Here is a 23,400-nt window from a genome sequence, read left to right on the forward strand (position 1 = left end):
TGACACGTTTTATTAATTCAGCCACAGTGCAGTGCGGAAAGTATAAGTCTGATTTTCAAAATAATTTATATCTGCGCACTTTGGACGCGTCAATATTGTGAACAGAGACGTGGGGGCTGTGGGCGGGAGATAGAACCGGACATTTACTTGTTAAACTTAAGCAGAGTTTTAAACAAGAATTGGCCGCGCGTGCCTCGCGCTCAAAGTTAAAAAAAAAAAAAAAACCAAGCTGCGAGACACGCTCTGTGGTGGGGGGGGGGGGGCATTGAAGCGAGCCACGAGCGCTTGGCCGAGCGAGAGGAAAGCCATATGGTGCCTCTGCTCGTGCCTGTGCACGTGAATACACGCAGAATGGCAGCCAAAAGTGTGGTCACACTTTTAAAAGCCCTGTGTAATAAATGTCTCGCCGAGCAGCGCATGCGCTGGCTCAGGCGTGACCTAAAAAACAAATTACATGCCACAATACCCAACATGATCACATTTGACTATAAACATGCAGGAAACACTGAGGAGGCACTTAACTCTGGCTGCGACACAGCGAGGAAAGAGGGGTCGTGAACATAGAGGAAGGATTACAATGGGACTTAACTTATGCTAATTGGACATTATTATGTTGTTTCTCTTTCCCTCAGGTTCATGGGAAGGGTCGTTTTGAGTGGATACTGTGAAATGTCTCTTGTAAAATAAAACGAAGAGAGTAAAGCATAATCCTCGCCTCCAGTCCAGACATTGAATTCCATGCATTTATACTGCCTCCACGCATAGCAAATGTTTTGGAGAAATAAGGTTTTGAATCTTATAAATCGTATAACCTGGAGCTGCAAAGAATTAAGACTCATGAGATATTTTTGTCCGTCAGATATTGTAATTAATCTGAAAAAGCAAAACGTTTGATCCGGGTGCATGGCTTTTGAAGTGAGGCATTATAGTATAAAAATAATTATATATTAGATTTATGCAGGGCACAAGTCTTAAAAAAAAAAAGAAGTGGGGGGACTAACCAGGTTAGGCAGTATACAAGTGAAATCATGACACGTGCCATCACAGCGTGTGATGTCACGACGCGCGCCGTTGCACGTGACATCACAGGAAGTGACCTCACTGGAAGTGGCATCACAAAAAGTGAAATCAGATACTAAGTTTTCACACATATGTTAATCAGGTGTATGATGACTACATTTAAGTGCATTATAAGATTTAACAAATGAGACTTGGCATCGGGGTTGTGCCAAAAAATGGCGCAATTCCGACACAAAATCTGGGCCTCAACTAATTCATTTATGTTTTTTATACCCTGCCGCAAAGAAATTGGCAACAAGGAGAAGCATGGCAGTAGATCTGTTCTGCTTAATTGGCTGCAAAGTCTGCATCTTAATATATTTTGTGGGGTTAAGGCACCTGCTGCAGAGGTGCCCAGTAAATCTCAGGGAATAATAATAATGGTGAGATAACTCTGGAGGTTAACACATTTGTTGAAGAGATCTGTGTTTTGTGAAGTCCCTGATTTGAATCATACTAGTATAGAATGTTAATGTGTCTTCATGTAACATGCAGATGACAGATTCTTATTTTATGTAGATAGTTAAGTGGGTTACTGCTTTGAACACAGATATCCTTTGTTAACGGCAGTTCATACATTTGAATCCTTGTAATATAGCACAGTGAGCTGTGGAGGACATATGACTCATACACCTTGTAACCCTGTCTCATGTAACTCATCTTGTACATTGATTCACACATGTACATGATTTATTGTCAATGTATAATGTGTATGTTATGTAAACAGCTCTGACACCCTGCATTGGGTTGTGAGGCGCTATAAAAAACCCAATAGTGCTAGTGAAATTGTTATTTGTGTAAATAGTGGGAAAGACCAACACATCTGCCATTCTTACAATGCATGCATCTCTTATATACAGGGACTGAACAAAAGCTAAAGCATGCCTCTCTTAAGTAACTGTGAGGAGATCATAAGCTGTGTGCATTTGTTTTCCCTCAACGGCATTTATATTTAAGTCTGAGGTTCCAGGCCACCTCCAGTCAGGATATTCAAACAAAAGGAGGCCTGATGGCCCCTTAAGTTCGGCCTAGCTGGAGGTGAAAAAACCCTCCCTGGCTGCCTGCACGTTGGTGCTGGGAATGGATAGCAGACTGCTGAACATGTCCTGTGTCGCAAAATTACACCGGGACAAGTTCAGCATATTTCTGTGGGGCCCAACTTCTTGGCAGGGGGGACGGCGTCCACCCTGTGAAAATAGTAAGTGGATTCCGTGTACCCCCGACTTGTGCCCTGGATTTATATAACCTGAAACTAGAGGATATGATGCTACCTCGTTCTATAACAAATGCTGGTAGCTGGGTCATATCAGATGAACAGGACCAAGATGTTTTTTTTGTTCCTCTTGGCACTAAGTTGAGACCAATTTTGTGCTATCGATGCTTCTCAATGTAAATAGTTTTACATTAAGATTTTGATTTACCATTCTTTCTTTTTAACAATAGTTATTTCTGCCTGACGGATCTGTGCTTTTCGGGCTCTGTCTGTTTCAGAGCTAGTGTCTCAATTGAGGATATGCAGTCATCATGGCCCTGCTTTGCCCAACGTTGTATCTATCATATGTTTAATGACTTTTTTTTTTCTAATCACTAATTCTTGCCTTTAAAAAAAAGTGCAGTTCAAGTTTGAATTCTAAAAGAGCACATTACCTTTTTACGTATCCCGTTTTACAATGATTCTTTTTTGTTTACATTCTATGTGTCGACTTGGTGCCTGATTTAGAGTTTGACGTACTTGCTACCCCATCACAGGCATGTCTGTCTTATTACAAGTGAATTATACTCTACAGCACTAGCAATAAGGCGGATGGGATGTCATCGCATTTGTGACAGAGTAACCTGTCCGCCAAACTCAGGCCCTTAGTCATGATCTCAACAGCAATATCCCCACCTGATTTCAACTTGAAGCATATTTGTAAAGCACACTGATACCCTAAAAAGAGTATCCTGGTGCTGAAGCACAACTAAAACTAATTGTCTCAAAACATGCTGGACTTTTTCCTAAACTGAAGCTGGTTGGAGATACCACATATCTCGAGAGGGAGGTAATTCCAGTGTTAAGCCACAACGATTGAGAAAGAACAGCCACCCAGTGTGGCCTTCTCAACCTCGAGCATGGAAAGGTTTTCAGATGCTGAGCACAAGCATCTTGAAGGGACCTAGGAGGGGAAAAGTGATTGGTGTTTTGCAGGTCCTTAGTCATGAATAGCTTTGAGACATACATAGAGCTTTGAATATAAAGCACAGTAAATAAGTGTAGGTATTCTAAAGTGTCCTTTAAAGAACAACGTGGAAGGTCCAAAATAAAGCGAGCAGCAGCATTCTGCACCAACTGAAGGTGATGGAAAAAGTGAGCAGGAAGTCCAAGGTGAAGAGAGTTCCAATAATCTAATCTAGATATGATAATGGCTTGCATCGCAGTTTCATGCTAAACAGGCAGCAAAAGGAGAATCACCTTACCCTGGGTTTGAAAAACACACAGAACTATATTGATCTGACCTAAAAGGAAGAATTCTTTATCAAAACTTATTCCAAGACTATGAACAAAGACTGAATGGGAATGAGAAGATCCTGGCTGAGTAGTCCGCCATTCTAAAGCCCAGACTGAGGGGGCCACAAAAAATAATATCAGTCTTATCACTATTTAGTTTTTAAAAAAATCAGTTTCATCCTGGTAGCTAAAACTGACACTCGGGACTGGAAATTTGTAGAGCCATCCTCCAGTACTTTAATAAATGAAACTACTATCTTAGTATCATCCTCATAGGACAAGCAACAAAACCCAAAGATTTAACCACAGCAATCAACAGAGTGATGTAAAATTGAAGAGAGTGGGACTAAGAAATAAACATTGAGGTGCTCCACAAGGAAGAGCTTTAAAAGTTGAGCGAAAAGGAGGGAGGTGAACTGTTGTACACTGTCTGAGAGAAAGGAAGGAAATATTCAGGTGTTAAATCTCTGATATGTCAGATCTCTGATACTGTAAATTAATGTACATGAATCTCGTTTAAGACCTTATCAAAGGTTGTGCTTAGATCTAACCAAATGAGAGGTCACTCTGCTCCCCCAATCAAGGATGATACGAAGCTGTTCAGATGCTGCAGAATGAAGTCTCTTTAGAGGTGTGAATTACTGATTGAACAGGATCCAGTCTTGAATTTGATCCTAAGAGCAGGTTAGCTGAGTATTTCTATTTCCAAAATGTTGGAAACAGACCTAGAGAGGTTGGGGTAAAATTACTCATAGTCTGAGCATCAGCCGAAGGCTTCTTATACAGTTGAACTACAAGGACGTGATTCCTATTGGAGAGAAACTTCTCAGTTTGAAGAGAAGTGTTACATGCATCAATGATAAAAGGAGCTCGGGTTATCCAGTGCCATAGTGAAGACAGAGGTAGGACATGGGTCTTGTGGTGAACCATACTTGGTCAGACTGGCAAAGCTAGGAGTTTACTAACAGTTAAAGAATGGAGGTTAGAGAATCACCCTTTAGGTTCTGAAGCATACGTTTTTGATGCTGCAAAATGTGCAGGTACTGAACATGGCTGCAATTTGTTTTATAAACAAAAAAAAAAAGAGAGTCACAGAGGTCCTGTGAAATAACAGTATTCATCAAGGAAGACTCTGGCCTTGAAAGATCTCTGACAATTTTGAACATTTCTCTGGCCAAATTTCTGTCTTACTTGCTTTTGGTAGTATAAAAAAGAGCACGAGCTGTCCTAGTAATGGACCTGTTCTACTTATTAGCAGCTCCATTGAAAGTTTTATCATGTTAATTATAGCTTAGCTTCTATAATATTTCTAGATCTTTACTTTGATATTTAATGTCGGCAAGCCTATTTGAAAACCAAGGAATGGTGCGGTCTGCCTAAGCGGCAGCTAACTTAGTAGGGGTGATATCATCAAGAGACGCTATAATAGTCATCAATGGAATTAACAACTGTTAGAGCCATGGTGGAGGTCTGGGCAGTCAGCCCTTAGGTTAACAAGATGAGGGGATTGTAGGCCAAGGCCTGGCTAAAGTCGGGTGGCAGTTGGCCCTAGAGTGAATTACTGGACATAACCAGGCGAGAATGAACGGAATTCCATAATGATGCATCTAAATGTAGTCCGTCTTCTGGTGCACGTTTAACAGGCTACCAGCTAGTTATGCCCATGGCATCAGTCAAGGAGGCAGATACAGGTCTTCTAAGCTCCCTAAGCCACAGGATAAAATCTACAAGGACTGTGTAACAATGTGGAAAAGCATTACCACGGGTGCGGTTACAGAAGTCCGGTTAATCAGGAACTAGAAAGATGATAACACAGGGTACCAGCAAAAATATTGAAGGAGAAGCATTGATAAGAAAAGACAGGCCCAGTGACAGATGTGTGAGACATTTGGACGGCGGTCAGAGAGGTACTAAAGATTATAGCGAGACTACCTCCGGCTATAGAAATACAGTCCTGGTGAAGGGTTTTGTAGTTGAGGACATTGCTTATGTATTATGTGGCCTCTCCGTACACTTTTTGCTACCACCGTCTATTTAATTGTCGACAGGTAATATTTGTCACAGAGAATGTGAACAATTTCTGTATGAGCACTGAAAACCAAGAATGTCAACTTTTTTTTTTTTACCTCTTTGATCCTTTGAAATCTTTTTATATGTGAGCTATTTCAGAAGGTGCAAATCATGATTCAATTTCGAGATCACGTTCAGCACTTTGATCTACAAATGTACCTCTGCTTATGTTATCTCAGCTGCCTTTAGTATTCAGAGCATTACGTCTCCAGGTCAGAACAATATCTTGAAGAATTTGGCTGACAAATGTCTATGGCTACCTCTGTATATATCTGGTGCTAGTCCACTTACCAACCATTTCATAATCTCATGCATGTATCGCTGTTGTTGAGGTGGGCTCCTGCTGAAAGGTTTTTCACAGCATTGTTGCTGCAGATGTCTGTGATAGAAAACTATTGACAGTTCATCTTTAAGTATGTGGATTAAACATCTGCCGTTCTTTTCTTAGGAGTGAAGCACCAAGACTCCCAGAATTCTTTCTTGGCATTCCTGAATGCACCTACCTCCACTTTGGATCAGTTTGAAGTAAGTGTTAACATTTCACACTAATTTCTTTAAATTCACAGTGGAGCTCAGCGTGTAGCATTGTGTCAATTCATTGTTGATCACTAGTTTTAATTGTGCTATGAAAAAACTCATCCTCCAAAGGCTAATGCATCAACCTACACTCAAAATGATTAATGAGGAAGTCTCATTTGTAGGATCAGAAATTTTCAGGGATGCCACACACTCCTTTGTAACTTACTGTTAACAAAAAACCCTATTTAACGCGTCATTCCAGCACATACACAGTCATGCTGCTTCCCATTCCTGTTGTAGCTTTGAAATCATTTGTCATTTTATTCTTTGTTTTGTAAAAAAAAATCCCATTTATTTTAAATGATGGAGGACCAAAAATGTAATAAAGGCTCTTATGCTTAAGTTATCTTTTCAGTATTTTATTTGCTTTTTTCCCAAAACACAGTGAATGTTTGTATTGCAGTGAAAGGTTCATTTCTTTCCTTTTATCTTCTTTTTCACTTATTGCTTTGCTCATAAAATCAGGATTCCCTGTCTTCATCCTCTTCTTCCATGATCGGTTTCTCTTGTGACGTAAGTTTCATGGCTCTCAAACCAAACCGCTGTTCCCTGAAAGCCAATTGGTTTGAAGAACATCTGTGTGTCTGAAGAAACCACGTGATTTTAGAGCACAGTGGCTTGTGTATTATGTTGACAACTGCAGTGTTTTTTTCTACGACTGTCTTAAATTTCGTAGATGGTTAAAATATTTGTGTTCATTTACCTGTCACCCCTCACTCGACTTTTGAACATTAATGCTCCATCATCATGTCATTGCCCCCAAAGTACAAAATATATGTAATGTTCCTTTTTCAGTTTCGGCGTTAGATCATGCAATTTGAAACTATTTTCTCATGTTGCCCTAGTCATGGGTGCTTGTTGTTGGATTGTTCTTGTAACAATTAAAGTTGTTAAACATTTTTCCACTGTGGCAATTTAGAACAAGCAAATGGTCACTAAACCAAATATAGCCAAACACTTCAAATAAAAAGTTAAATATAGATTAGAGGCTATCTTGATTGTATTTTAATTACATTGTATTGTAATTGCATTTATAAACCGCCTACGACCCCTGACGAGGCGTCAAAGCTCTTTTTCGGCGAGTAACACGCTACTCCGGGACCCATAGAGGATTAGTATTAAATTAGTATTGTGAAATATGAAAATAATATTTGGGTGTTGGATATTAGTCAGTTATTTGGATTGAGAAGGATAGCGGAGGGATAGAAGAGGGAAAACGTTTGCATTTATATAGCACTTGTTACCCATGATGAGGTGTAGAAGTGCTTTTTCGGTGAGTGGCACGCTACTCTGCAACCCATAAAGGATTAGTGGTGAATAAGTATAGTGAAATATGAAATTTGAGAAGTAGACATGTTAATTTGCTATTTTGATTGAAAAGGATAGTGGAGGGATAGAAGAGTGAGGGATTTAGACTTTTTTATGTTTGCTTTGGAGGTCATAGCAGTAAGGAGGAGGCTTGGGATGAGTTAAAATGGATGTGGAGTGGAAGAGCCAGAGGGAAAAGTTTAGAAAACATTGTTTTAGGGGATCAGTATAGTAAAAGAGATGTCAGATGATGTAAGGAGGGGTAGAGTAGGGGAGAGTCTAGAAAGGGTTATTTTGGGGATCATGAATGTAGAGAATATATTGATAAGAGATTGGGTGATAAATAGGGTAGTGCATTGGAAAGAGTAATAGAAAGAGGTTTGAGATAAGTCAGAGAGTTGAGGTAGAAGATATATTGAGAGAGGTATAGAGTGAGAATAGGGTAGTGCATTGGATATGCTGCACTAGAAGAAAGTAATAAATATATATATCCATAAGTAAATGGAAAGTATATAGATGCATAAAGGAAGTAATTATATGTAGATGAAAGATATTGATAGAGGTATAGGGTGAAAAATAGGGTAGTGCATTGGAAATAGTATTAGATAGAGGTTTGAGATGAGTCAGAGTATGAGAAAAGCAATACAAATATAGATCCAAGTACATGGAATGTATATAGATGCATAAAGGAAGTAAGTACATGTAGATTAAAGATGCATTAGATAAACTCTTGTTTCAAGTATTGTTATACTTAATTTCTTTTTTTTACTAAAACAATTGTTCTACATGTTTATACAAAGCAATATACATATATAGGTACATATCTATAATACAAATAAATGATTACATACAGAGGGATATGCTGTATATTTCTACTTGCGTACGATGCTTATGTGGGGAAGAGATAATTCTTGAGTGGTTTTCTGAAGATACGGTGGTTGTCTGTGGATCTTATGTTCGGTGGTGAAGAGTTCCGTAGTTTGGCTGCTTGAATAGAGAAGGATGTGCCACCTGTGTTTTTTTTCTTGTATCTTGAGATTTTGAGGCAAGGGGCCACTCTAGAGCAGGAGTTCCTTTGTTGAATGTGTTTGGTGATTTTATTTCTGATAAAGTGTGGTTTTCCCCCTCTCCTCCCCCACCTGATTTTAACCCCCTCCCATTCCCCCACATCCTCGTTGCCCCTTCAACCTGCTCCTCTGCACTGCTGCAAGTCCTTGTTATTTTAATAAAATAAAAATAAAAACACAAACATCCTTTGGAGGGCACAGCAGTAAATTGCTGCAGACCTTTCAGCTTTTTAAATATAAAAAAACACCTTTGCATCCCTTCGTAGGTGCATGCTTGCATGATAACATGTATGTGCCTAAGATAGGATGTGTCTGAGTCGTCACACTTGTTTTTATTTGGTCTGAGGCTGCACAGCATCAGAAGAAAATGTTTTCAAATGCTATAAAGACTCACTAAAAGGCAAAGGCAGAGCCAACAGGTCCCAAAGGTGAGAACTATTGACTTTACCCAGGGCTTTAAATAGGATGAAAAAACTGTGTGTGGGGGGGCCAGGGGCGAGTCTCTCAAAGGGGCATGGCAGATGTAATTGAGGGTGTGACTTAAAAACACGTAAGCTAACAGTCTGTGCTTAGAATAGTATGGTGCCTGACTGGTGTTTTGCATTTTCTGCCATTGCATCCAGATATATAATACACCAAGCAACATTACACCTTCAACAAGCCACGGCTTTTGGTTTTTGTCAGTGGTTGTTAATTGCATAAGATAAATATGCAGCAACTATGATTGTGCATAACACAAGTGAAAACCTCACAGCACGTAGACTCTTAGTGCCTGATTTCAACTTAGCTGTGCAGAGACTGTCTCTCATCCGATTCGGGAGGCGTGGTTTATGCCTCTTTTCCTCATCGCTTTCATTTAAGAGATTTGGTGTCCGCATGCTCTGGAAGGAGAAAAGGGTAGTGGCAGCAGGACGAACCTTACAACCTTTCCACAACATCAAAGGACTGGGTAGAAAATGCTATCTGTTTTTGAAGAAGAGGAAAAATTAAAGTCTCTGGCTGAAGTGGCAACGAAGGATTCTGAGAGATTTAATGTATTGGTTGGAGTTTTCCGACACATGACTTTGGGTCCTTCCTGCTTAGTATTCTCTCCGTCTCTCTGCTTAATTTCTTTTTTTAAACTTCATCTTTAAGGACTTGCCAGAGCCCTCCCTAAGAGATTACACAAACTCCAGATATGCACAGTGTTCTCCCTATGCATGTCACAGCCACTCAACAGGTGCTTGTGTGACAAAAGCAAGCATGATATGATCTTAACATTCACATTTTCCTTTTCATTGAGAGTGTTCTTCATTATGTCTCATTTAGTCTTTTTAGATACCTCTATTTACCTTTTTGCTGGTTCAGGGTAAAGGGGTCATGCTCTTAAGCTGAAAGAAAAGTCACAGTCTGTGACTCCTTCTCTTGCTGGTAATGCACATCGTCATCGACTCCATTGTTAGATTGTTTTCTTTCCGCCGTCTGGTTTGGACGTGTACTCTTGTGCTCCAGTTTGACAATGCTGGGGTGCTCTGTTTGTCCTCCACAGTTCCTCCCTTCTGTGTCAGTATTGTTGTCGAACACAATCTTCTTTTTCTCTTCATCTCGGATCGACGGCTCAAGCTTTGCTGGATGACTTTCTGGTCGAAGTCGGCCTACGTGGACCTTCGCCCTTCGGGGCCTCCTTTCATCTTCTGTTACCATGCCTCAACAGTGATGGAACAGACGCTGTTTCATTACTGTCCTTGATGCCACGCAAAATACCCTTGAACCGACCTCCATCAGGTCTGTAATTTGTGTGTCTGTCTCCCGATCACAACGAGGTTGCCCACAAGGCCTGTTGCTCGTTCCGCTCTAAGAGGACCATCGGGCTCGGCATCTCGAGTTGTTGTGGAGGAGAGGAGATTACACACTGGAACTGTTTGGCCTGAGGACCTGAAGGGGGAACATTGCCCTCAACCTTCCACAGCAGATGAGCTGGCTTTCTCTTCTCCCCCTCAGACATCTCAGGTTCTGATATGGAGTTTGAAGACTTGCCTTTGACGCAGCCTGCTGTGAGTACATACTTTCTTCCCCTTCGCCATCACTCGCACATAGAGCTGACCCAGCATAAAGATTGTCCTGCTGCTCTGGAGCCTCAGAGACTGATTGCCGGGCCCTCACTGCCTTTAGGCCATAGTCTGCACCAACCACCACCTTCGGATAGAATGCCCATCTTCAGCTCAGTGCCGAAAAAAACGCTGAGGTTACCAAACTTAATGCCGAGTGCGTCCAACTCGGTGCCGACCCGCCTATCGGAGCTAACACCTTTGGCATCAAAATTGGCCTCGGAATCGAAAACCCTTAGTGCCGACATCAACGACCGGCCTCTTGTTGGATGCCTTTGAACCGATCCTCCATAAGCTGCACGAAGACATCAACACCAGACAAAAACATCTTGTCATTCATCCCCATCAGGCCACATCCTAGCCCGCCCTCCAGGATCTGCACACAACCCTCCCAAGTGTCAGCTATCCTTCGAGGAAGGTTTGGACTTTCCACTTCCTCCCAAGCAGCGAAAAAGGCAGCTAAAGCTACGTACCCTTTGCCCTTTTCTCCACCTTGTCACTCTCCACAGTGCTCACCTTCCCCCTCTCCACAGTGCTCACCTTCCCCACCCACCTCCCCTACAAACCTCGTCCTTACACACCTCAGGGGTCTCCTCACTCTGGATGGTAGGGGGGAGGGAATACTTTTGATATACCTCCACAGAGGAAGTTTGGGATACCTATGATGCTGACTCAGCAGGGAACACTGATCTAGATTTGTACCATGATCGTCCCTCTCCCCCACTCCCGATGATTCCACCCCGTACCACTAGCTGATTGGTAGGGCTGCCTCCTTTCATAAGGTAGATCTCCATTTTTTGGATCTTTGAGGAAGACTTCCTTTTGAAAACCCTTTCCTCCACTCACCACTCCACCCAGTTCCTCCTCATGCTCAGGATCATGCTCAGTCACACCGCTGATATTTTTCAGGACCCCGTCCACACCAGGGTCATCACGCCTAGGGTGAACAAGAAGTATAAGGTATACCCTACTGATCCATTGTATATACTAGGGCAACTCCTGTTTGGCTCTCTGGCAGTTGCCCGTAAGAGGGCTAACTCTCAAACTACTGGTGATGCTTCTCCACCAGACCAGGAAAGTAAATGCATCAATGAAGTGGGAAAAAGGGTAGCTGCACAGTCGGCCAACCCCTGGCGGATTGCCAGTTTTGTTGGCCTCCTCTCTAGGTATGACCGTGCCCACTGGGATGAGATGGAGGAGCTCCCAGAGGAGCCTAGGAAACGTGATCATTGCGGAGGGGAAGTAGATCTGTCATACCACCATACGCTGTGCTCTAGATTCTGCAGACACTGCTGAGGGCCTGGATCCATATCTCTGCTTTATGCCGAAGCTCCAGCAAAATGTACTCAACTTGCCGCTCAATGGTTAGCGTCTATTCTGGCCGCAAGTTGACCAGATGGTGGAAAAATTAAAAAATAGAATATGGAGACAGCGAAGGCAATCAGCATCCTTCAAACACCTGTTAATCGCAGCTCCTTTTGTAGCACTCCTTTTCATGGTGGCTCTAAGCCCACCTCACCAGAAACATCCACAACCTACCATCCTTTGCAGGCATAGCAGTCCTCTTCTATAGGTTCCTTCAGAGGTTCCTACAAAGGTAACAACTCCAGAGGCAGAGGTAAGAGTGGCTGTCCCAAAGGAGCTTGTACAACCACAAAACCCTGACTTTTCCCAACGATGTAACACCTGTCATGGGCCATCTCTAAAGGTTCTTTCCCAATTGGCGGAACGTCAACTCCAACATTGTTATTATCTGGAGCTCACTTACACATCTCCCAACAAGCCACTTCAACAACACAAACTCTCCCGACAACTCCAAAGGCTACTCCATAAGAGTTCCAAGTGCTCCTTCACAAAGGAGCCATAGAACCTATACCTCATCATCAACAGGACACAGTGGTATACGTGCTATACTTCCTGATCTTCAGAAAGGACAGGTCCTTCCCCCTAAACGAATACATTCTCTCAGAGGACATTCACATGGTTACTCTTGATGATGCCATCCCACCACTAAAACAAGGTGATTTCATGGCCTCACTCGACCTCAAGGATGATTATTTCCACATTCCAATCCATCAGGCACATCACCGATACCACAGCTTTGTAGTCAGTGGACAGCATTGCCAATTCAAGGTGCTACCCTTCAGAGTCACCTCTGCACCCAGGGTGTTTTCCAAGTGCCCCGCGGTGGTGGCCGCTCACCTGCGCAGATAGATCATCCACATCTTCCCCCATCTGGACAACTGGCTCATCAAGAATGCCACCCATCAGAAATGTGACAAACACACTCAGGTCACTATCAGACTACTTTGCGAACTAGGTTTTACTATCAACGCCTCAAAATCCCACCTCCAACCCCTTACCCAAATGCTGCCAGGATTCAGTCTTTTCAGACATTCATTCCTCTTTTTCAACCAGACCAACTAGTCACAATAAGGACAGTCATGCAACTCCTGGGCATGATGGTCTCCTGTATTGCCATAGTACCCCATGCCAGGTTACACATGCATCCATCATAGGAGTGCTTTGCGCACCAGTGGTATCAAGATGAGGGTCATTGTTATGATCTAGCATTTGTCAGTCATCAAACATGTCAATTTCTGTGATGAAACAACCTGTTGCAGGGGCAGCCTTTCCTTGACTCATTTGCACAGAGGACCATCACAAAGGACACATCCCTTACAGGACTGAGCGCACACTAACAGGACCTGACTGTCCCAGGCCAGTGGGATCCCAGTCACCAGGGTCTCCACATCAGTTGCCTGGGTCTACTAGCTGTTCACCTTGTGTTAAAAGCTTTTCTTCCCCACCTGATTGGCAAGATAGTCCTCGGCAAAATGGACAACATGACTGCCACGTATTGTCTTCAGAAGCCCTGGGGCACAGATTCCCTAAGCTTTCTCACTAAACCCAGAGCATCGGGAGGGGGCCCTCTGACACAAGATTCAGATGTTAGCGGAATACTTACTGGATCCCTCCAGTACTTTCAGCGTTGGCGACTACCAGAGATAGACCTCTACTTCACAGCAGAAAGCACCAATGAACCAACTTCACCTCGAGGTTCCCACAGTCCAGAGGAAATGCACTATGGATGAGTTGGCCAGGGATATTTGCTCACGCTTTTCCTCCTCTCCCACTACTTCTGTTTGTGGTACGGAGGCTTAGACAGACATCTCTCCCCCTCATCTTGGTGGCTCCCATCTGAGCACGCCAACCATGCTCTGCCACCCTCCTTGAACTCTCAGTGGTTCCTCACGAGAGACTACCCAACAGGTTGGGCCTTCTCATGCAGAACCTTGGGGAAATCAGGCACTTGGACTCCAGGACTCTCAATCTTGTGACCTTGCTCCTGAAGCTCTAGACTTTGGGTACCTTAATCTTCCATCGGAATGCATGAACATTCTAAAAGAGGTGAGCAGGCTTACTACTTGTGCCTGTTATACTGCCAAGTGGAAGAGGTTCCTCTTCTATTGTCGTTCCAAACAGATTGACCCCTTAGCAGTCAAAGTACAAGAGATTGTCTGCTCCCTGCATTACTTGCAAATTTGTGGTTTAGCTTTCTCATCCATGTGACTACACCAGAGCAGGCAACACGTTTCCGTCTTCATGATTCTTGTCATTAAAGCCTTAATGGAGGGTCTTAAAATAGTCATTCATCCACGGTTCCCGCCAGCTCTGACATGGAGGTTTAACATTATGTCAACAGGACTAACGGGTCCTCCATTCGAACCCCTCCACTCCTGCCCCCTCCACCCACCACCCCAGTTTCTCTCTTGGAAGGCAGCATTTCTGGTCACCATCACTATTCTCAGGTGTGTCAGTGAGCTTCAGGCACTGACCTTGGAAGATCCTTTCTTCCTGATATACAGAGATAGGGTTGTCCTACACACTAAATTCAAATTTCTTTAACAGTTCCACCTCAATCCATTGAACTTCCTTTTTTCCCCTTCAACCTGGCTCAGTCACGTAGCAGGTTCTCCATACCTTAGATGTTGAACAAAGCATCATGTACTATGTTGACAGAACTAAACCCTTTAGTAAAACACAACAACTTTTGGTTGCTTTCTCTTAACCCCACAAAGGGAAAGCCCTGTCTAAATCACACATTACAAGATGGATTGTTAAAAGCATCCAGACATGCTATGTTGTAGCTAAAAGGACCTTGACCATTCCCCCTAGAGCCCACTCCACTCAGAACAAGCATTGGCATAGCCAATAGGTCTCGCCTTTGGGACCTTGAAAGTGGATAGCCATGCAGCACATTATCCTGGGTGCTGTGCCACCAGTGATTGAAGAGATATACAATTGTTGCACATTGTTTACCCTTTATAAGGAGCAGCTATATGGCGAATTTCTGCCTTGCATGTGGTCTGTCGCTCTGTCTCTAGAGGTCATTCCAGTGGAGGTGCTTCCTAATTGTTTCGAGGGGGTGTCATTGAGAAGAGTTGTTGTCATATTTTTTTATTTTTTAACTGTAATGTCTGCAGTACATCAGTCTTTTGTTTGTATAGATGATGTAATGTGTGTGGTGTAAAGTGCTCTGACACCCTACATTGCTACGAACAGAGATATAAAGCAAGGATGTGCTTCCGCAGTAAGGTCTGGATGGGGCACTTGTCCAGTACATTGGAACAACAAAAAGACGCTGAGGTGTGTGTATTTGAGGTGGGGGCAGGCGGCATCCGGTAGGCGTCTGCGTTATGTGAATTGAGAAGGGACGTGAAGCAAGTGCTTTCGTGGGTCGTCTGACCCCCAATCTACATCTGAACCCAGGCTCTTCTCCAGACCCACGACCCCTCCCAGCTCACTCCCCTCACTGTCATAACAATATGCACCATTTTGCCACCTTTTCCAAAGCATTTCAGGACAGAATCTTGGCACTCTTTTCAGTATTACGCTGTAGCGCCTCAAAGTCCAGAATAAGTGTACTTTGTAAATAATATGCAATTTGTTATGTTTATTACGATATTTTTCTTTTGCGCCACCTTGAACCCAAAAGACATCGACTGCACCACGTGTACAGGAGATCATTTGCACATTGGCATTAACTGGGCATCCAAATGCCACTACATTCCAATTCCAAAATTCACCTGGGCGACTAGCGACGTCTCGAAAAATGAGTTTTTCACGGTGAGATGGGAGTCTTTTCATTTCGGAAAGATGTACAGATCACGATGGATTTCCTTATGGGTAGAGTTGTAGAATTGGGTGACTATCGGGAAAAGGCCAGCTTACCCTGTGAATACATGCCTCGAGACAAATAAAAGTTACGTCTAATACTATTACAGAGCAATTATTGATCCCCCCCCCCCTTAACTGTATTATCTAGATTGGTGGTGATCAATGGAGGGAGTTAGTAGAATGGTATTCACGTTAGCAGCCTCAGAAGGATTAAAGGCTAAGTGTCACCTGCAGGTCTATTTTTATCGACCTCGGAAAGATGACATGCCAAATTTGAATTATGATATTTATTATCTCCTAGGCAACTCGAATGACGCAGAAAGTGTGGATCAAACTATGCTGCAAAAAAGGCAAATAATGCAGTATGATGAGGCACGATTGTTTTAATAGTATTGGCTCATTATTTTGTGTTTTTTACACTTGCCAACCCTTTCAGGGCAGAGATTTTACCTCATTGGTGCCAGTTTAACAACCAAATATGGCCATAATCAACGGAAGGTTGACCAGTCAACCTTTGCAAAATGCATTCCATTGCGCCGAAACAGGTGTCGCCACATATTTAGTAACTTTTGATCCGATTTATCTAGACACATTTTTTGGTTAAAATCTACAGATACAGCAGATGATAGATTAGATGGCAAATGCCGCAACTCTATAATTATGCTAAAAACGCTGCAGCTGCATAATCTCATAATTCAAGTGGCCCTGATTATATCGACTTCCAAAGGATAACAGTTTGAGTTTCACATATGGCTGTAAATATATTGACCTCGTAAGGATTGCCGCCTATGTCTGTCCAATCGTGACAGCCTGAGTTTAACGGTACTCTTTGCAGTGGGGTCCCAACACACTGAGCTGTCTTTAGCATGGTGACCTATCGCGCCTTGCCCATCACACAAGGACACTGGGGGAGGTGCCAAGACTTAGAGGTTCGCCACCGCAGCGCATCATGAATAAGGCACGTCCTCCCGGCCTAGCAGAGTCTGGCAGCTCTTAAATTGCATCAGACGCTTGTTAGCAAACAATAGAGCACACAAGGGGCCGGGAGGGGCCATGGGGGGGGGGGTACAAATTGCACTGTAATTGGATAGGGTGGATGCACAGTACTTAAAGGTAGGGGGAGGATCCGTGTCAACCTCCGGTCCTGTGCCATAGCTGAGAGCTCCTCAAGGATAACTGCAGGGGAATAAGGGTGCACATGAGGCACCTCACACATTCACCTTGCCCTCCCAGCTGGACCCATGAGCAGCGGCAGTGCACCCAGCGGTGCCAGGGCACCGCACCTACTCTTCAGAGGGGCGCACAAGGAGAGACGCAGGAGGGAACGACCCTGGGACCTCGTTTCCGCAGCTCTGCCAGCACCAAGGACATCTTGGGGTTCGGGGGACCCCGACAGTGCGGCTCCAGTTCAGGAGGGTGCAGTCATGCAGTCTTCCAAGATAAGGCTTAATACAGGAGCTTAGACCGTTTCCAGGGAATCCGCAACTCAGCGTTTCCTTTGGTTAACTAAATACGTGCACAGGCATTGTATGTTAACTGCGCGTGTGTATAGGGCCACAAAAAAGTGCGTGCACAGGCATTGTATGTTAGCGCGTGTGTATAGGGCCCCAAAAAAGTTCAGCATCATTTTATGTTAACAGCGCGTGAAAGTGATCGTGATCGCACGCTGTAAGGGTGCCCGCGAGTGATGCGCTTAATGAGCCATGACGAGGGAGGAAAGCCAGATGGTGCCTGTACGCGTAACTGCAAGCTTTAGGCCACAAGCAAAAGCGTGTGGTCGGATTTTTAAAGCCCACTTACTAAAAGTCTCACCAGGGCATCGCATGCGCTGGCTCAGGCGAGACCTAAAAAGGGTCCTCTATGGCCTTCCTGGGGAACATTCCTGTAGTTGGCATCTGTAAAGCAGCTAAATGGTCCACACCACATACTTTTGCAAAGCATTATTGTGTAGCTGTGCTAGCCCCCCAACAATGCAATGTTGGCCAGGCAGGTCTACATACTCTTTTTCAAACCTTCCACAGGCTAGCCACCGCTTTTTTGGAAGGACTGCTTTACAGTCTGTGCACAGCTTGTGTATCTACAGCCCCACATGCCTCGAACTGAAAATGTTACTTACCCAGTAAGCATCTGTTTGCGGAATGCAGTGCTGTAGATTCACGTCTATAGCTGTGAAAACCTCGACTTGTCCAGTCCTGAACTCAGCCATGTATCTTCTGCTCCTGCTCCATACCGCTTCTGGCAAGGTTATGATCATTGCTCTTTCCCTTCTGTGGTTCAGCTGCATTTTGTTTCTCATTTCATTCACACATTTTAAAATACCTTCATTTCTGGCCATGGATCTTTAAGCATTGTAAAAAGGTTTTTAAGTAACACTGTACTGAGAAAGAACTTTTATGTTGTGACTCAAGCAGCACTGTAAATACCGTTGCCCATGAGAACTAAGCAGTGTAGCCACTTTGTTTCTATAAAGGTGGAAAGGCCATGCATATTTTCTTTTATTTCTAAAACATGATCTGGTTCAGTAGGCTAAGTATCTGAAGATCACTAATATCAGAGTTCACTGATCTGTATAAATATGAACACCTTAAACACTTAAAGGTTTTGCATTACAGAAAGAAAGCTTCATCACATCCTTAAGTTTTATTGCTGCTTCCTGTGCTCATGAGTCATGTTGGTGCTCCTTACATGGCTTTGTTTTCCAAGAAAATGATGCGTCTGCAGTGGCACCCAGGTGTAATGTATTTATTGGAAGATGACTGTTAATCTTAAATGATGCATTCAAATGTACTGCATCTGCACCTCAGTTGTAATAACTGATGGTGGGTTTAATTTAGAGGTTGTACTGGTCAAATACTATCAGGTAGGTGCTTTTACCATGTACCTCTCACCTCAAAAGTAGAATCTATGCATTCTCAAAAAAGACAATTGAGCAAGGCACTCGTGGATACCAATATAAGATAAGATTGCAACTAATTCAAATTGAGCATGCATATCCCTTCTGTTAAATAACATAAAGACCAGCCAGCCAACACATTTTGCAAAATTGCTTGCTTCTTTAGAGCATATTTTAGATGGAATTGACATATGAAGATACATTAATAACTGACATGCTTTATATTGTGAAACAATTATCCAGGTATGTTATTCTTGAATGTGGGCGCACAAGTGTGTGGGGTAGCTGGTGGCACATGTTTGAGGCTGACTAAGCTGAACCACAACTCTGACACTAGGCAGAATTTCTCTCACCAGCATCACTACTTGGACTCGAACTGCAAGCAAGCAATACCTGGATGGCTATTACACTGCTCCATCCCTGACCCTTCATGCTGGAATTGAATAATATGTGTATATTACTATTTAACCTGATGGTGGTGGACTCCGAAATAACACTAATGTTGGAAATGGTACTCGCTCTCTCTCAAAGTTTTCTCCTTACATCTCTTAAACCTGATGTTGTTAAAGCTGCTTCTATATTATACCTGACAATCTGGCACCTTTAACACATGAATGTAATATTGGTGATCCTATAGTGCATTTATAGAGATATGCCATTTATACCTACTCTTTCATGGGTAGATACATTTTAATGCAATGTATGGAATACATCTAATCTATTTGGATTTATTGTTTCGAACTTGTAGTACTTCAAATGTTTTACTTCTCAATTTTTATCACTTTGCATCTCCTTTATAACTTTGATTTGCTCCTGCTATACTCCCCTGTTTCCTTCAGACTACTTAATACATTTTCTGTCTGTTTTCATTTCCCTTCTTTGTTGTTGTTATTCAGCGCATTCTCTCATCTTCGAAAGTTTTTTGCCTTTTTTATCTTGAGAGAGCACTCTGATCCTCTTATGGCCTCTTCCCTCTATTTAAGAAGTACCGCTTTTACAATGTTTAATTTTGAAAGTAATCATATCTCAGTATTAAGTAACTTCCAATACCTTTTGGGTGGTATAGGACAGCACATTTTCTTTCTTTTTCAGATGTTAATCATGGCTAGAAAGCAAATATTTGTTTTTTCCATTGATTCCACGCCAAAATATAAGCATGAAAAATATGTTTTCATACAGATGCAGCCATTGCTCCCCATGTACATATTGTTATTACAGGAATGATTCTCCACTTTTTCATGCTTCAGAATATACCTGTACAGCTTTGTGTTATAGTGAGAAATCGTGTTTGATCTCCTCCGTAATGCAGTGCTTCCTTTGTGAGCAGTTTATTTTACTAGTTTTAAGATGTTGCACTATCTAATGAGCGGCATTCAGTGCTTCACTTCACTTGTGCCGACTGATTTAATAGAAGACTAAAAAGAAACCTATTGCCAAATCCATCATCCCTTATCAGCTCCACCCATTGCTTGAAAAGGCCTCAGGAAGTACTGATTCTCAGACCACGTGGGTATGATGAGGAAGACTGTCAAAGAGCATCAAAGCAAAGATTTCCCCACCAAAGACATTGTGAAACAACAGCTGGACTGTCATTGAGTGAACGGTTGATTGAGGCGTGAGTTCATAATATAGCAGATGATCAAGGTCATAGCAACTTCAATAACCTTTCTTAAAAATATACTTGCTTTTAAGAAGGTGGAAATCTCCCACTGGGTTTACCTGAGTAGCACTCCAAAAGCACCGTCGGTGGCACCATAATTATCCTCTGAATGCTCAAGTAAAAATCAAAAAACAAAATGGATAAAAATAAATGTGGACATATCTGATATTTTGAATTGATGCTACATGTGTGCACAGTGTGTTGTGCTTTGTGTATTGTTGTACTTTCAGTTCCATGTCTGTCTGAACTATGAAACTCCCCAACGTTTACCTCTTTCTTCCTGTGTTTGGGTCTATTTGTTGATGCAAAAGTAATGATTATAACTTGAATTTCAAAGGCAGCAATGTAAGGGCATTAAATAGGATGACAACCTCACTTGTCTTTTATGTTTAAAACCAGTGTAGCCATAAAAAGAAACTAAATGGACTGATAAATAAATCCCATATCCTCTGTATGCACAGTACTATTTGTGCTGTCTGTTAACTTTCCCTGGTCCCAGAAGGGACTAGGGAATGTCCTGCGGTATTACAGAAATTAGAAAGGATTTATTGGTGTGATTAAAATTGTCTAGAGCAGTGGAAAAGATAGGAAGATTTCAGGAGGAACCATAGGGTGATTTCAGTCTCATAAGTTAGCAAAATGTTTTGGAAAGATGGGTCTTGAGATGCTTGAGGTGGTGAGTGAGGTTAACTTTAATAGGTCAGGTGCAGAGAACTCCATGCTGAGGTGACAGTCCCAGAAAAGGATTGCTTCTCAGTCCGCTTATGCAATAGGAGATTGTCAAACGATTACTCGGATAAGGCGGGACTAATACTGGGTGATATTGTTGATTATTTAACATAATTTAAAATGGTTCCTGCTGCTGTAGGAGAGCCAAAGTAGGTCTCTGAATAGTGGTGTAATGTGGTTAAATTTTCTCGCTGGCTTAATCGCTCTTGCCACTGAATAAAGTATGGACTTTAGATTTTTAGTGGAACATAGAGATGCTGTAGTGGGGTAGGCATCTCCAGTCTGGATATGATCAGTGAATTAGAAAATTTGCTGTTTTTGCAACTTTGTTGATGCGTGGGAGGAGTGTAAGAGCGGACTTTAATGTGAACGCTAGGGATGTAGCTGAGGATATGGGATAGGGAACGAGCCTTCCAGTAACAGTGAGTTCAGAAACGAAGAGTCGAATTTTCTATTAAAGGAGTTGGATATGAAAAGTACTTCGTTTTATGAGGATTTAGTAGCAGAAAGACTTTCTGCATTTTGGTCTAGGAATGGTCAACCCCTGACGTAATTTTTTAAGTGTGCTCAGTATCTAAAGTGGTCAACCCACCATCCCTACTCAATCACATTATACTCTGACACATGATTTGTCAATGAGACAACACTGTGCAGGAAACCAGCACTGGGTATATTAGCAATAGCAGCCCCAGGAGCCCGAGGTTCCTAATTTGGACCATATTATATTGCAATTGACCTTGTCATTGCTTTGTGGATTAATTGTGCGTATTATTACGTAAGTGCCACCCTAAGATTTAGTGGTAGGTGGAAACTGTCATAAAATTTTAAAATTTTATTCGTGGGTGTACAAAGTGTTGCTAGGGCGAACGTAACATTAACACCCCACTGACTGGATTATTTAGACCGATGCACTAGTGTTAAAAGGGTGTACAACTAAAACTGTGCCTGTTTCAGCACCACTTTTTATTAGGAACCATATTAACGGAGTTTCTGTTTTTAGCCCATACACTTCAACCATGTTTAGCCATTATAAGGATATGAAATATAAAAATGTTTGTTGTACAATGATTTCCTGCCCCTACTACCCTATTGTGCTTTCAGTGACACTGTCGAGGTGTTGTCTGTATTTTGTGTAATTGCTTTCTTCCCTTTTTGTCTTTTTTGAAGCGTTCCCCAACTTCGACGCCTGTTAACAAAGGCAGACGTGTAAGAGACTGTCTTCGTTTGTTTGGCTGTTTGTTCCTTGTTCTGTGCTTGTGGGATTTGTGTTCTGGCTTCTGTTGGCCTGCTGCATGTGGGACACTGCTATTGCTTTTGCTGCAAACACTGCATTTATTGCTATGAGGTGTTAGGTGATTATTTACTTGGAAGTTTCTTGCTAGAATATCACAGCACCTGGCTGGTGTGCAAAACAAGAATGTGTAATAAATGTGGGGGATTCCTTCTGCTTTTGGAGTTATATAGAAATCTTGAATATTGTTTTCACAAAATGTTATTCATTTTTATATATGAATGTAATATTTGCGATGCAGTGCCAACAGCCAATAGACAAACAAAATATGTTGATCAGGAAAGGCCAAGCAAGACATTATAGAAAAAACAGAAGAGACTTAGCTTATCAGGCCACTGCCTATTCCCTACCATGACAGCCTGTATGTTGCTTAGAGTATATAGTCTGAACGAGTGTAACGGGAAATGCATATGTAAATTAAGTGATGTTATATGACTTGGCCCTTTTGACAAGGATTGTCAAACTAGGTTCTGGTCTCCATATTCTGTCATGCTTGGAAGGGCAGCCTTTGGCCCTGTACACCTACTGCTTCATTATGGCACAAGGATTTTTTCCAGTTTTCCATTCACTCAAGGATGGTGGGTGGCGGAGCCCCATTTGCAGGCTGTGTCCTGCTTAGCAAGGATGAAAGCCATTCCATCCAACATTCTGCCATAGTGCAAGCTGCCTCCTCATCTAGCAAGCCCAGTAGGGCCATCTTAAGCGTAAGCCCCAGTGGCAATCCCAATACAGCTGTCAGTGTCCCCTCACCCTGATATAAAGTTTTGTATCACGGGACATGACCACATCATGTGAAAGAAGGAACCCGGATAGGATATGCCTATGCAATCCCGTCCCATTAACTGCTGGACCATGCCAATGCTTGTCAGTCAAAAGCTCTCCCATAATGGTGTGGCTTGAGTGGGTTTCACAAACCATCCTGTGTGTTTAAGCGCACTCGGTCAGGCCTATAGTGTCCCTTTGGTGGTGCCTGGAAGCACATTTGGGA

General features: G+C 42.6%; 1 protein-coding gene across 3 annotated transcripts in view; it reads left to right on the forward strand.

Annotated features, from left to right (window-relative positions):
- CDC42BPA (CDC42 binding protein kinase alpha) overlaps positions 1–23,400 on the forward strand; it is a 797,672-nt gene that overhangs the window by 656,327 nt on the left and 117,945 nt on the right. For 2 of the 3 annotated variants that reach the window (XM_085613029.1, XM_085613030.1), the window contains exons 21-22: positions 6,066–6,142; positions 22,289–22,327. In XM_085613029.1, coding sequence (XP_085469155.1) covers positions 6,066–6,142; positions 22,289–22,327 — 116 coding nt within the window. The remainder of the gene's footprint in view (positions 1–6,065; positions 6,143–22,288; positions 22,328–23,400) is intronic. The other variant, XM_085613031.1, reaches the window with a different exon arrangement.

The sequence above is a fragment of the Triturus cristatus genome, chromosome 6 (assembly GCF_964204655.1).
Source record: "Triturus cristatus chromosome 6, aTriCri1.1, whole genome shotgun sequence".
NCBI lineage: Eukaryota > Metazoa > Chordata > Amphibia > Caudata > Salamandridae > Triturus > Triturus cristatus.